A 16,215-nucleotide genomic window follows, 5' to 3' on the forward strand; every position below is an offset into this window, starting at 1 on the left:
AAAACACTCCCGATATTATTTTGCAAGTATGTGGAGATAAACGCTGGCGTTATTTAAAATGGTGGCCTAACATAAAGTGAGGGAATGCCTCTGAAAGGATTTGAAGCTTGTATCTGATGTGAAGCCAGTGGAATTAAAAACTTCCATCTGCAGGGTGACATTAATTCCTGCATTCTGCTTCATTGTGAATGAGTCAGGATTTTCAATTTGAAGCGAATCTGCAACTAGCTCTAATTAACTTCAGCATGTGTTAACTCTAATTCTTCAGTAATCCCTCTTCCCTTTTTTGTCACTTTCTGACACAAGTTTGTATCTATTACACTCTTTTTTCCCCCCATCAGTCACTTGTTTTCTTTGTGCAGAGCCTCTGATGACTTCCTGAGTTGAGAGGAGACTTTTTCTATATCCCCTTGCCATTCTGTGTGGAGTCTTATGAAGCTGAGTGAAGTGAAGTTGGCGTGAAAGTTATTTGTTTCGGACCCCAGGGATAAGCTGAGGTCTTGTGGGCTGCTGATGTGCGACATATTAGTGGTTATAGCAAGGAACACGACAGGTCTGCGTGTGTTTGTGTGTCAAGGAGTGGGCGGAGATGTTTGCTGAGGGCAATGACACCAGTACTGTGTGTGCCATGATGTTGAAAACACCTTCAGATTTAAAGTGGCTTCTGCGAAAGCTAGTAGGATGATTTGTTTGGGCTTACACTGAGCCATAGTTTCCTCCCTACATAATATTCTACTTTTAGCCTCTCTGGTTCATGTTGATTTCTTAATAGAAAATAAAGCTCATACTTACCAATAATCCATTTTTTGTGTCATGTATTCTTATATTCATAACAGAAAATTGAGAGAACACAATTCATGCTTTGAGATGTTTAACAAAACCTTATTTCTTACCTGCAGTGCACCACCATGGGCCCAGCGTCTGGAGGATTGCACGCCTTCACCCGCCTCAAGAAGGCCAGGAACGGAGTCGGGTGTTCGGGCACACCGTGGTCCGGCCAGGCCGTGAACTGGAACTGTCTGACCTCCCTCTTCTCACTCGAGCCGTTCTGAATTATAGACGAGGAGAAAGGTTAGTGACCTTTGCAGCACACATCAAGCACTTTAAAGATGAGAAAAATCCAAACACTTCTCACTTTAAAAAGTGCAAATGTCCTGACGCAGTACGTGGCCAGCTCTACCGTGTCCAGCAGTGAAACCTGGATGAGTCCGTATGTTTCTGTTGCTCTTGTCGGCCAGTACTGGTCACATTTAACCTGCAGGGGAGCGAAACATCACATCAGACACTGTTTGCATAGGAAGATATGGACAATTTCTCCCTTTATAATTACATAGGTCTTTAAGCATTTCTGTTATTATCAAAACAAATACAAATATTTTCCCTCTTCCACCCTGCACAGTTATACGTCAGTACAAACAATGGCAACATAAATGTCCCTCATTCCTGCTGACTCTGTTAGCTTTCATAATCAATTAAATGGCCTGAGATATTTGCACAGAGCCCATGAAGCTATTAATTGTCCTGACATAATTACAAAGGTAACCACAGCTTCCAATCATATCACCCTCTCAGCTTTATCGCTGTTGGAGTGCACCGCTTTGTTTCACAGTTAACGGCCAATAAAAAACTGTTCCATTATAGCGTTACTGCTTAGCTGACAAAGAGCAGCTCTATTGGTGTTTGGGAGGAAATAACTGGATTTCTATTCACTTGTTTTTCTTCATAATGTCCTCTATAACTGATGTCGTTTTAGCCATATGTTCAACATGAATCCTGTTGAAAACTGAGGAGTCGGCAGCTATTACTCAATATATCACAAAAGCATCAGTGAAACAGACACCTGACAGTATTTAGCACATTTAACCAAAGTATCATGCCATTTTACAGCACCTACACTATTTAAAATCAGCAAAGGAAGCTTATTTATTTTATAGATTCTACAGGTATTGAGTGCAAACTGCTCCGTGTGTTTAGTCAGCACCTCTGTTAACACTGTGATGCTCTAAGAAAAGACTCAAGTGTGAAGGTCAGTATTTTATGGAGTCTGTGCAAGCTTTCATGGGCTCTGTCAAATACTGTGAAAAGAGAAAAAGGCTTCGGACCATGGCAACCTTAAAGGGTTTCTGAGTGCACACAGCTGGACATGTAGCTTTTCACTGTTTGAATCCTTTTATTACTGAGTGTAATCCAGTGCCTTTAGCAGGGCTAGGCTAAAGAAGGGAGCCATGCCACTTCTCAGTCTGGACTCGACAACAACAGGAAGTGTTGTGAAGAAAATATGGATGATATTGTTCAGTAAGAGGATAGATAATTAATACAAATGCTTTTATAACTTGGTTGTAGTTGTGTGTCAGTTATCCTTGTTAGTTTTTATCACATGTAGTCCATGTCATCCAGATTTTTTTACCGCAACCAGCCGATCTATTGCACTCAGTTGGCATTAAGCGTGGGGGTGAAGTGTTATCAGGTGATAACATTGCTGCTGTAGTTCTCATATTAAGAAAACAGACCATTATATTTTGTCTCTTTAATTGTCAATGCAGATACTTTTATACATTAATTATTTTTCCGTCTCGTGTTGTCTATGGATAAACAAAAAAGATTGTTGACTACATTCATAATTTGCTTAATGCATTTTAACACATATTCCCATACATTTTGGGTTCAACCCTGTCATTTTATTGTAATACTTCTTGGATAGATAGAGCAGTATGCCTGTATTTTAGTATTTTGTACCACTTACCCTGGACCTTTCCTCCAGTTTGGTCATCATAACAATGATGGCGCTCCTCTGCTCCCAGATCATCCTCCAGAATTCACCAAATGTTTCCGGCAGAGCTCCTTGTGTGGCGATGTAGGCGTTCTGCTTCCTGTAGCCATCAATGTAGTTGGCGTTGATATAGTCACTTCCAGGGATTCCTAAAAAAAAGATTGAATGGTGGGAGTTAGACTCAAAGAGTAACAAATAATAACAAACAATGTTTAACTTGTTACACAGTGCAAAAGACAAAACATGCAACAAAATAAATGTCATTGTTGCATTCCAAAGTCTATTATCTGTGTTTCCTTAAAATAAAGTAAGTAAAGCCAAGTCTTCTGATAGTAATACATGAAAAAAATCATAAAACTGCAACTGACTTACAGATACAGCTGGGTCTGTAAAAGTCTCACACCTCAAAAAGAGAAAAACAAACTAAAAAAAAAAGCAAAACAATCGCCCCCCCCCCCCCCCCCCCCCCCCCCCCTCTCCTCCTTCCCTCTGCTGCTTATATTAAATGAAAGGCGCAGCAGCCTTTTCCAATCCGGGCGCAGAGACGGAGCTGACAGCTAGTCAATGCTTCAGGACTGGCAGTTTAGGGGCTCCGTGCACACATGGCCGACCGAGATAAGTCTCATCTGCATGGGCGCCACGTATCAGAGAACCCCCTCACGCCCCCCCCCCCCCCTCTCCCCAAGACTCCCTTTACTCTCAGGTAACTTATTCAACAGAAAAAAAGGAAAGAAAATGGAATATGGACACATTCAAAGACCAGCACACATCATTTTTTCCACATGTCCCCCGCCCTCTCTTTTGCTGTTGAAGTTGTACCCGGCTGTACATTTCCGTGATGGACAAGGGATAAATGCAATTAAGCCTAGTGCGTTTTCAAATTGAAAAGAAAAAGCAAAGAGAGACATTACTGTGGTTTAATGAGAATGAGGCAAGTTGTTTGCAAATGGATTTTGCCTTTGTGCTTTCCGTCACTCAGGATTTGTATAAATTCGACCATTTTCTCTGTCAATATGCTCATTGCAAAATAAACACAGCGCTGTGCAGTACTCCCCTTATGAATAGAACATTCATTTTAAAGTAAAAACAGAAACATTTTAGAGATTCCTAGTAGTGGTATACTATTCATGTTCAGATATTTTTAGGATTACAAAATGTTCTAACTACGGAATAGATTTATACATTTGTCACTTTAGATTTAGCTCCCAAGCTAAATATAGATCAATCGAAAAACAAATGGAGCTCCTGCACAACTTAATTGTCCCAAAGCAAGCAAAGAATGTATTGAATTTGAGAGGATTATGCTCATAAAAACTGATAAAAATACTAATTTAAAGTAGTTACTGAACAATTATAACCGATGAAAGGTAGATAAAGTTTTAAAGATTAACTTTAGGAACCAGTTAAATCCGGCTCAGTCTGTTTAGTATGGTCAGTTGCCTCGTCACTCATTAAAATTCATGTCACAGCAGTTTAAGTCCACAAATGTGCTCAGATTCTTCCGATCCATACTCTCATCAATAAATCCTGAAAGCCATATTCAAATTATGATGTCAAATCCCAAATCCCTTTTTATTCAAAGAACTCAATCAGAGTAAACAATGGACACATCGCTTGCCAAGAGGCTTTAAGCTTGAGAAGGAAAAGAGGAATTCCCTGATGTCCGCCTGGCTGAGAACTACTTCCTGCAGCACAAAGACTCCATGTGGCTGTGCAGATGTGTTTATACGCAGACTAATGGACTTCCATCCACACTCGGGCTGTGTTGTTTCTGAGAGGCTGAGAAAGGCCTCTCTGACTCTTATCTATCTGTTTTTGTCACAATAGCCTTTTACTTCTTTGTTTACTTCCCTTTTCCTCCACGGGCGCTGCTCAATGGAAACGGTTAATTAATAGCCATGTGTGTATGTGCAATTGTGTTTAATCCAACAAATGATGCAGCAGCCAGCACTTTACTGGCCATTTCAGAACGGCCTTTCATTGCTTAGAAGCTGCAGTGTACACTGCAACACTTTTTAAATGTGCCAAACACTTAGTGCACTGCTTATAGTCAGCTCTGTGATGGGCTTAAGAGAAACTGTCCAACACTAATAAACTTTATTTAATAGCACTGTTCTTAACAATAGTACAAAGTGGTTTATAAAACAAAATAGCAAAGGCAAAAAAGGCCGACTCCTGTCCATAAACTGTTGCTAGAGAGGCCAACTGTCGCTCTAATATAAACTCAGCACTTTGGAAAACTTGTGCATTGTTTTGTTTTTTTGAAGATTTTTTTTTAGGCTTTATTATAAAGCACTACATGAAGTGGGGGAAAGGAGAAGACATGCAGCAAAGTGTTGCGTGTTGGATCATTGATGTCACTTTCGACCAGGTACCAATTGCATTTGTATGTACAGTAAGATAAACGTGTATTGCATATTATATGAGGCACTATAAGGAATTGATGCACAGTTAGATAAATAGATACTGGTAAAACTTGCATCTCTTACTTTAACTGATTATTTAATGTGGATACATTGTTCTTCAGCAGTTAAATACTAAAAGTACCTGTTGCTATAGCCATCTCTTTTTTTAAGAAGCACCCAAACATTATAGAAAATATGGAGTCTAGCCATTTAGGAATATCATTTAAAATACAGTATGTTGTGAAATATAGAGTTGTGCTTGCTGGCTGTAGGGTCGATACAGCAGTGTGTGTGTGTGTGTTGGCGTACCATCGATAGCAGCGAGCAGCACTCTGGAGTGATCGTAGGCGATCACGTTGGCATATCTGTTCTTTGGCTTGTTGACCTCCAGGTTAGAGTGCTCCCAGGTGAACTGCTGCCCTGGGTCGATGGACTGTGAAGAAAAACACATCATTACAATGGTTATTATATAGTATGAACATTAAATAATAGGTCATTGATAATGAACTCAATTCTATAAGATGTTTGTGTTAGATCAATCAGAAAGCTTACTGAGCCTTTCCCAGCAGAGTAATTGAAAATATAAAAAAAACAAGTTATAAAGTTTACATCTAGGTTAAAAGCCTCTCATGTCTTCCTACGGTTACCAAGGCTCCATAAGTGAACGCTCTGATGGCATCGGTTGTGATGTCTTTTTTTCCATGTCTCTACACTGATGAGACATTTGGCTGAAAATGATCATTTCGTGTTAACGTCATGCGTAACATTGATTTTTAGTGCCGTCATTAGACCTTCTTATGTGTGTAAAACCGTGATGAAGAAAGTTTATGCATCTTCTCTGGCTTTCAGCATAAAATCTGTTTACCCTCAAATAATGTTTAAGACGGGCTATTTTACTTTTGTATTTAAGTGAAGAGGACTGACACACACAGCTTTAACAAGAGCATATCATGGACATGCAGAGTCTGAATGTAGAATTGTATTCCTGTAAAAAATGAAAAGGAGTTGACAGATTTTGTATGCAAAGGTTCAATTAAAAGCAGCAGTGTGCCTTTTGTGCATGTAAATCTGACTTTAAAAAGTTGTACTTTTCAGAACTATATACTTATCAGCGACATCAATAAAGGCTATATATAAATGATTAGATTTCCCCAAAAATAATGTGAATTGGTCACAGAGGAAAAGCTTTCTTCCGTCGGCTCTCCTCATTTGATCAGGACTTTATGGCACATAGTAGAACATCACACTGGAGACTAGTTCACCAGAATCTGCTTTCCAAACCCTCTTTCAGCTGTGTAAGGTAGAGATTAATAATGCTCCCTCATCACCGATAAATTAGCTCTATAAAATTTAATATCACAAAGGGAACATATAAAGACATGAAAGATGGCATTACATTTCACATTAGAGGCAAAATATTGTGCTTGTGCTTTTAACGACTACAGACTGCTTTTACGAGTTAATCTCTTCACTAAAAGTAGAGACACAAAGTGCAATATGAAACATTGCAGCTAGCAGACTCATTATTACACTGACCTTGTTTATCATCTAAATAGATGTGGATATGATCCTACTTTATTACTTCTTTAGGGTCATTTATGGGTGCAATAAATGCATAACCATTAGCTTAATTATTCATTTGTAATGATGGCAAACTTTATAATACTGTTATTACCATGGAGGCATTGTGCAGTTTTTAAGCCCATACAATCTCAATATGAAAACAATAATATATTAGAGCAAGGAGTTCCTTATCTGCATAAAGCACTTAAAGCAGCAATATGTGGACTGGCTTAGCCTTATATTTGATCAAAATATGTTGAAACAGAGGGCTGCAACATTGCTTATAATAAAAATCTTGATTTCATTGTGCTGGCAAAATTGCTTTCCATTGCTCCGGAGTAAGCACTATGAAATTGAAAGTCAATGTACTTAAGCTGCAGTAATGATCGGGCAGCTTGGCAGACGCCCATACGGTGACCTCATACAGTTTGAGAGAAATGGTGACCATTCATATCTCAGAATATGCCCCTGTAAGGACTCTTTGCTCGCAGTGTTTCACGCTCCCTGAGTTCATCTACCATGCAAAGCCATTATGAAGGAAACACTCTGTGTCTGACTGCAGCTCTCTGGCTTTTGAGGGTGCTTACATTTGAAGGACTTTAACATTTAATCACGGGATACATAAATCACCTTTGTCCCATGATTCATTTTTAGACTTAAACGTTAGTGAAAATATAACTAACTAGCTGGATGTGAAAGAATAACTAAAGTGTAACCTAGTGTCGACACATTTCAATTATCTGTTAATTGTATAGACCAAAAAGTAATCTGAGTCTGAATTACTTTTAGCATTTACTCGATTTTTAAGAATAAAATAGATGTTCACTAACACAATTGCCTTACTAATGGTGGTTATTATAAATTGGTACCGATATTCTTTTGTGTAGTTTTGCTTCACTGAATGTTTGTAGTCTGAATTGAGAGTTGAGTTTTAATATAACATTCTAATATTGACAGTAATTTGAGTTCATGTGAGTACCTGCTCATGTATAATACTTTAATTATGCTGTATTGTCTTCATGTAACCATCGGCGCTACAACACTTATCACAACTGCTAAATCCACATTGAGTATCTTTTATTTCTCCTTACCTCGTACTCCTGTGAGAACTTGAGGTTGTCATTGGCTTTCAGGCGCTCCTGATGATCGGCCAGCTCCATGATTGGGATTTGAGGATGGTTTGCCATACCTGTCGAACAGATGGAATGAAGTTTAATCAAATGTCTTATTAGAGGGCATCGCTTAAGCATTAGATAAGCAGCATGTGTGTTTAACAGGGGGATGGAAGAGTGGATCTTGTTAGGCTAGTTTGTTCACTCAAAGCAGTGGCCATGCTCGTAAAGAGGATATGGACACAAAGCCAATGAGAAGTCATCTAGCACTGGGTCTCTCCCTATTGAGAGAGAAAACTGTTATTCACACAGAAAGCTGCATGGAGAGTTAGCATGACGCTAAGACACAAACAAACATCCCAAAAAGAAAGAAAGAAGGAAAACATTCAAAATGTTGGGCCATATGTTGATGTCTGCTTTGAGTGATGACATTTGTTCAGGCTGTCATTTCAAACGCCGCCTCCTGTGATGACGTAGCATAAAACACCAGATGGATTAGATGGGGATGGGAATACAAAGCTAGGCAGAAAAGAAGGGAGTTAAAGCTAAAAAAACAAAACATGTAAAATGCATAATCGAGAACAACTAACTTGACAAATGGAGGTTACTGGGGTGACTGGACGCACCTGAACCTGCGGAGGAAACGGCGGCTTTTAAATACATAGCAGATGTCGTTAGCAATGTGATGACTAGTTTCTTCACAGAAATTGGGATGTGACGGGAAGTAGTTACATGAGTATGTGTTTCCTAAATGGCACATTCATTAGTTACATAGAAGTCATGATGCTAGAAACTTGGCTATGCCACCATGCATTCTTCATGGAAATGAGAAAAGTGTTCGACCTACAGAAATCAAATTTGAGCAACTATAGAATAATATTTTATATTCATTTTAACCTGAGGATGCTGACATTGTGTTACACTACTTAACTGCATATTCTGCAGTTATGATCACTTGACTTTGTAGCCTTTTGTAGCCGCGATGTGTGATAAGCATATTTAAGAACTTATATTTCAGGAAACAATCACAAGTGTATAATCTGAACACTCCTGATGTTCACTGAGACATTTTTTACATGCTGTCGCAATACAGCCCGCGGCCGAACATCTGCAACTCGAGAACTCGGGTGCCATTTCCACACACCAGTTGCTCGACAGTCTCTCTCTCTTCGATGAGGTGATGTTTCATTTTGGTTGCTGGCACACAAGTGGGCATTAGCTAATGGAAGCTGTACCTCGGTTTCCCACCCACTCTCACGTCTCTCTGAAAGACGGCCAAGGGTGTTTCTATTGCAGCCCTACTCAAAATCCATTTCCACCACTGGGGGACAATGAAAGCACCATTTCCAACACTCCGTCGCTCAAACATCAAGCATCCTTAAGATAAAAATGTCCATTGAGAGGTAAAGAGGTGGAGGAAAAGGTAGGAAAGTACTGGTCTAATGTAGAAGGGCTTCAAGCCTTGAGAGAAAGCTGTCACGTGGTTGAGCAGCGAGAGAGCCAAGATACCAGCTCTCAGAAAGGCTGCTGGGGGAAAGATGATGGCTTGAGAGTGAAATAGTGGGAGTATGGCTGAGATTACTCTGAGCCAAAAGGAAAAATACCCCTCTGCCAGGATGAAACAGCCAGTAATGGTCCTAACATCATTGAAGAGCTTTCATAAATATGCAAAATCTATTTTTTCTCAGAAATGAGCCTGCAGGGATAATTCATCCTCTTTCATACGACCTGACTGAAAAATATGGCTTTGATAGAACAACATTATTGGCAGTCGCTGAACACCTGTTCCCAGAGCAGTCGCTGCCAGAGGAACTCAAGCGGCAGTTAAGTGTGTCTCTCCGAGATGCATACCTCCTTTTAGGTGATAAATGGACTGACTCCCATCGTTTCCCCAGGCGAGGAAAAGGTCACATGACTGAGGCAAAGCATGACCGCTGACCACCTCTCACCTCAGGACTAAAGGTCATAGCGAGTAAACACTGGTGTTTACAGCGTGCCTCCGATTTTCAGTACTTCATCGTTCATTGGCTCGCATACAAATACAGCGCCATGACACACTTTGTATTTCTCTCACCTTCCACGGTGCTGCGCCCTGTCTCCATCAGCAGGACACCATCCCAGCAGCACTCTGAGTAAGCATGACAAGCCCTGATGACCTGGATAACCCAGGTGCAGAGGAAGATGACAGGTGCCATGAAACTGTCAAGCTTGCATTTCTGCCTCTTCATTTTCCACTGAGAAGTGTCCCCGGGGAGGAGACTGTCAATTTTGACCCTCCGTGCCTACTCTAAGCACCTGTCCACTGTCTACCTGCAAACTGTTCACTTGTGTCGTGACAAACTCGCTGTACTTGCAAATGAAGAAACCATATTTGATATGCAGCTAATAATGAGGATACATTATTCTCTTAAAGTTGTCAACCATTCTGGATAAAAGAGTGATCTTTGAAATCAAAAACTAAAATAAGATTCATTGTCTCACTTAATGCATCCATGGCTTTTCCCTGGCCTTTGCTGATTGGCTGTATTGGCGCAGTCCAAGACACTTGTCTTGGCTTTTTGTTTCCCATTTTTGTATCCAGGGCTGTGTATGAACACTTGATATGTTCTTTTAGCGCACACAGAACGGACCTTGAGGAAGTATGGGCTGAATTTGACTAAATTGATTGAATTCACATCTGCACCTTTTTAAGCATGTCATTTGTAGTATTTGCATCCTTTTCCCCATCACACATTTGGTTGTAAATTCACAGTAAATAAGACAAATGTCACTTCCATTATTAGGAATACTTACCAGGCGTTTGGAAGTTGAGGCGCCGCAGCTCAACGGGGTCAGTGGGATGATGCAGGGGCATTTCCTTGCTGTTGGGGAGACTGCCTTTCCTAGCTTCAGATTCTGCTCTTTTTCTGCAGAACAAACACCACATTGTTTTTGTTTTTTTTGGTTGCTGTAAAACCTCAATGCTTGCCTTGTGTTTGAATAAATACCGGAGGCAAATATGTAATTAAAGAGGTGACAGGACTGCATTCTTACTTTACACTAGAGCCACAGGGGTGGACTCAATAACATTATCACTTCACAGTATAATGAACTCCAGTACAATAGCCTCTAACCGGTAAATGCCACCCTTAGTGAAGCCTAATGGTAACTCTTCAATGATAGTGTCAGGTCAGGTGTCATTTTAAAGCTGTAATTAGGGGTCTGTGTGGACAGTATTATATTGTATCCATGTCCTGTTATTGTGTGCAAGACACAGGGACTACTAGACAAATGTATAATTGACTACAGGGCTATTAAATTAGATTGTATTATGTTGTGAAGTATTCTTGTTATTTGTTACACTCCGTTTTATCTTTATTTTATTTTATTTGTTCAATGCAAATATTATATTTGTAGAGTCTATTTATAATACATTACAAGTGCATATCATTGTCACCGCTGAAACAAGCTACTGAATGTTAGTGTATACAAAGTGAGAAATGAGAACACATAATTGGTCACTGGCATTTTCTGCTTTAATATAAATACTTTGGTGTTGCTTATAGTATGAAGCATTTTTTTGTGTTGATTTCAATTAAGCACATGGCATAATTTCACCATTGACATCAACTCTAGTTCTATGTGTTTATTATCCACAGTGGAGGGATAAAGGAGTTTTAAGGAGTTAGTCTTCCTCTGCTGCTCTCATTCTTACCTGTCTGGTTTGCTGCTCCATCGGTCAGCAAGGAAAGAAATATCGACACAACATTAGGCGGTAAGACCTTTTTAGATTTTCTATAAAGACAACGGTTTCTGTAGAATACGTGATTTTGAGAGAAAACCAATCATATCTCAACCTATCTTTGCATGCAAGATTAGTGATGCTTCACTTTGGAGATGATGCTCCATTATGCAGACTTGGGGCTTTTTGTTTCAAATACTAGTTACCCAGGTGCATTCAGGATGTGTACATTGTGTCTCTGCTGTTTCAAGCAGTTTCAGCTGATTGCTTCTTGTTCAAGCAGAAACAGTCATCTCTTGACTCTTAATTGCTGTGGCTGTCTTTTGCTGCACATAGGCCTACCACTGTTACATGTATATAAATAAAGTTAAGTATATTCAACATGTTTTTATTTAGCATGAACAAGTCTTTTATAACAAATCTATTGGTACATTAGCAGATTTATAACTGCAGTTATTCCCATGTCCTCTCGCCGAGCTCAACAGGGTTGTTGTTCCTTGTTTTTAAAAGAGGCGCATTGTGTCACATTCAAATTGATCTTGGCAAGAGCAATGTCTCCTCTTTTTGCAATAAATGGTGGCCTGGTAATCAATGTGTAATCAATGTGTTTCACAAATGTAAAACTCTGAAGCCCCCCTGCACACAGTCTTTATTCTCCTTCAATTCGCCTTATCCAAACGTGAACTTAATATGAATGGAGTCCAAGGACAATAAGGTGTAAGAGAATAAAGCTTTGCGTATAAACCTCTTACATTTAACTACTATTTATGTATTTTCCACTGTTCCTGCTGACTCTTCACTTACTAATCTTACCTTCACAAAATTACTTCTCTAGGACTACTGTGAAATTCTGCTTAGGACTGGACATTTGATTGAATGCACACTGCAGAAAATGTGCCTTATGCAAAAGGTGAAAAGAGACAAGATAGTGAAGGACGGAGAGAAGGTGTATGTGTGTGTGTGTAAGAGATATATGCATGTGTGTATCCTGGCAAAGCAGGAGGGCATCATAAGGTCAGAGTCGGGATCCAAGCTAGTCTCCCTCGTGGAATGGGTAGTAGTAAGGGGGGGGGTATGCTAGCTGGGATGATGCCCCAGGGCTCCTCTGAAGCCACACATACACAATGACGTGCAGCAGATAGTCAAAGCCCAGGCCCCCACCTCCTACGCTTGACTGATGAGCGGTGACAGTACGAGGCCTTGCTACCACTAGGGGGTTTACAAAAAAAATAGCTCCTTTGATTCAGTGTGAACTCGCACTACCGCAAGTGCTTTCCACAGTTTTAGTGTGTGTGCGTGTGTTTTTGTAGGGGGTAGAGTCTGATTTATTTACAGTTGACGCACATGTCTGTTTGAAGTATTGTGGGATTCTGCATTTGATGGCTTAATAGTTTGGGAAACTATGTGTTTGGATTTAGATTATGTGTGTGTGCTGTTTAGAGTGAGGGTCAAGGATAGTCTCAGGACAAATATGCCTTAGTGTCTGTTTTATGATGTGCTTATGAAAATGTTTGCATAGTAGTTGTGCATGTTATATATTAAATTACCATATATTAATATTGAGTGGCTAAACATGGTTTTTAGGTTCACATATATTAGTTATGTGTATTGTATGTACTATTTATGTGATGTGTAAAGGGAGTTGTCCCATCTGAGGTTCATTCCTGTGCAATTGCGTCAATTGGTGTGAACATATATATATTTTTAAATAACTCTAAATGCAGATTATCATTAATATCCTCACCTTTTGTAGAGGAGGATTGCAATGACGATGCATATGATGAAGACCACAGCTAGCACAGGGCCCACCACCCAGATAAGGCCCTCCTCCTCGTCGATGATGGGCTGGGGGTCGGTGTCCGCAGACACAACCGGGTCAGAGTACGGACTCGTGGCGTACATAATCTGAAACGGGGAGAAGGAATTGTCAATATAAAAATAACAGCTGCTGATTTGACAAAGTCGACCCCTTCCTTCTTACTTTTTGGATAATCTTGAGATTAAGATATATTTAGATCCATATATTTTCTTGAAACTCAAGATATTCAAAGCACCACCGCAAGTCTTCAATTAATTCCCCCTAACTACAGATCATATCTAACAAGACTCTGACAAAGACGGCATGACCAACAATACAAATTAAAAACCAATTCAAAGTTTTGCCTTGCAATTTCTGCTAAGCTGCAGTTTGACCAATCAAAATGATCTTTAATGTCTCTCCTATACAGAAGCCTTGATTGAACTATTTCACATTCTACTAGCAGATTAAAAAAAAAGGGTCTTGTGGGAAGGAAATATATGCTTCAGTGGGCAAATTAGAGATTTCCCTCCGTTGGCCATTATCGTTTTGCTCTACCTGAACTCGGGGTGAGCGGAGAGAGTGCGAGGCAGCACTATGGACCCTGCAGCTCATCAAATCCATTATATCACGCCCGCGGCTGCCTAATCATGCAGCTTTCAGGTCTTCAGTGAAGACAGACGGACACATGCACACACACACTAGCTGTAGCAATGGAGATAAGCTGGACCGCACGTAGGACACAATTAAAGAGGAGTCCTGTTATCGAGGTACTCTCGCGATCAGCTAAGGTCATAAGGGGTTTCTCTCCCCTTAGCAGCAAGGGTCAGCTTCTGGGGCCAGCTGCAGATTTAAGTTTTCAAGTTGAAGCCTCACAAGTGCTCGAGTCACATCCGACCAGAATATTTAACCCTTGTGTGTTTTAACATGCAGAGTTTGGTGCAAAAATACCCTGAGATCACCAAGTCTGAAGCTAACCTCAAGTAGTGCGTATATAACAATAATAGATGATAGAAGTGTGAGAGAGCAGACTTACATTTTCAGACATCTCCAAAACAGCAAGCACAAAGAAGATGTACTCCTGTCCGTTCTGCAGCTGTTTGTTCTCGAAGCCCCTGTAGGTCTTTGCGTCTCCGAGTGTGAACTCGCTGGGCAGGTCTTTGAAGTACGCCGCGATGTAGGCTTTGGGTTCTGCCTGCCTGCGGAGGCGAAGGCCTCTGCTCGTTTGGTTTATCTCCTTCAGCAGCTACAGGGAGGAGGCAGACGCTTGATAACACATCCCGGCACACATGACAAAACATCCACACACACCAAAATCTGTCAATCTAGATTTCCGTCTGATTGCCAAGTTGAAACACTGATTGCAAAATACGGAACATAACAGAGAAGATCAATGACTTCTTTTATCAGTTTTCTGACTACAAAACACTGCAAGAATAAATGATTGTGTGAATTTCCAGCATATAAAACATTTGGGGATTATCCAACAGATTCAAACAGTAAAAAAGAGACGGAATTCATTTTTTGCTGCATTTGATTAACATTATTTCTTCATCTTTTCATAAATATGAATACAAAATATGCAAAGCGAGGATAAATGACATTATGCATCAACAAATGGTTTCAAACCACATTATGACAAGTTTGGAAGAAAACATTTCTTCAAAATTAAGACATACTCGTTATTGGCAAGAATTAAAGGAAGAAAAAAATAATAATTTATCAATGCTACTGCCAGTTTGAGAAGGGAAAAATAACATAGCAAACCAGTGTTTTTTTTTTTGTCTCGAGCAATCATAGTCTTTATAGTGTTCTTTTTATAAATATAAAAAAATATAGATTCCTTTTTTTTTACTAGATCCAAAAACACGTATTTTACTCCAACAACCAATAATAGTAATAATCATAATGATAATGATAATAGGCAGATAGAAACGCAGTCTGCCCTTCATATGAGTCTGTTCCATCTGACTTTAAACTTGCAGTACGGAGCGCGGATCATAATTATGCTAATCATATCGGGCTAGTTGTGTGAGCGTCTGATTTCATATCTCGGAGTTGTGTGCACTCAGTGTGTGTGTGTGTGTGTTTGTGTGTGTGCCTGCCTGTCATTCACATCAGAGTGTGTGCGCTCCTGTGTGTGTTCTGTTTTGGCTGCGGGGCTGTTGGTGCTGCCCGATAATGTCTTCAATCATCTCGCCTGTCAACACGGCTAAATCTAGCTGCCCTTGGGAAAAGTTGGGAAAAGGTGAGTGCCAATATTGACAAACAAATAAATTCTGACAGAGGGCGACTTTTGGGCGATCGGTCAAGGCTGCAGACACGGGCCTGTAGGCACGAGCTGCAGAGCCAATGCAGGATGAGGCATGGCATGCGTTCTCTCTTTTAGCTCTGTAGACATGTGATGTATTGTGATGTTTGTACAATAGAAATACATATTTTAAAACTCAGCTTCAAAATAAGTTTTGCTAGAGGATTTATCAAATACAAATGCATACTGCCAGCTTTTATGTAACCTGAGTTTTTTTTTTAGAAGCTTCCATTTCTTCACTTTTCTCGGACAGACTGCAATGTATTCTTCACCGAATGTATAGAAAACATCAATGATTATGACACTGCATTTAAAGAAATACCTACGATGTAATCATAGTTTATATAGTGAGCAAGCATCATATTGATTTCCCATTGAATCTTACCTGTGATGCACAGAATCTCCTGAATTATTTAAACGGGCTAAATATAATATTGGTCGGGTGTTTTTGTGCATACGAAGTAGCCTAGCTCTGCCTGGCATGAGGAGAGACATGAAGGCCTGATGCCGCTCTTCAGGTAATTACCACAGACAC

At 40.0% G+C, this 16,215-nt stretch overlaps 1 protein-coding gene across 32 annotated transcripts in view; it reads right to left on the reverse strand.

The window, feature by feature from the left end:
* LOC117487805 (receptor-type tyrosine-protein phosphatase delta-like) overlaps nt 1-16,215 on the reverse strand; it is a 319,630-nt gene that overhangs the window by 10,225 nt on the left and 293,190 nt on the right. For 13 of the 32 annotated variants that reach the window (XM_034136497.1, XM_034136496.1, XM_034136493.1 and 10 more), the window contains 10 exons: nt 14,406-14,615; nt 13,316-13,476; nt 11,545-11,556; nt 10,644-10,756; nt 8,441-8,482; nt 7,830-7,927; nt 5,485-5,608; nt 2,744-2,919; nt 1,136-1,255; nt 894-1,048 (listed from right to left, as the gene is read on the reverse strand). In XM_034136497.1, coding sequence (XP_033992388.1) covers nt 894-1,048; nt 1,136-1,255; nt 2,744-2,919; nt 5,485-5,608; nt 7,830-7,927; nt 8,441-8,482; nt 10,644-10,756; nt 11,545-11,556; nt 13,316-13,476; nt 14,406-14,615 — 1,211 coding nt within the window. The remainder of the gene's footprint in view (nt 1-893; nt 1,049-1,135; nt 1,256-2,743; nt 2,920-5,484; nt 5,609-7,829; nt 7,928-8,440; nt 8,483-10,643; nt 10,757-11,544; nt 11,557-13,315; nt 13,477-14,405; nt 14,616-16,215) is intronic. The other 19 variants (XM_034136510.1, XM_034136514.1, XM_034136509.1 and 16 more) reach the window with 3 other exon arrangements.

Source organism: Trematomus bernacchii, unplaced genomic scaffold (assembly GCF_902827165.1).
Source record: "Trematomus bernacchii unplaced genomic scaffold, fTreBer1.1, whole genome shotgun sequence".
NCBI classification, from domain to species: domain Eukaryota; kingdom Metazoa; phylum Chordata; class Actinopteri; order Perciformes; family Nototheniidae; genus Trematomus; species Trematomus bernacchii.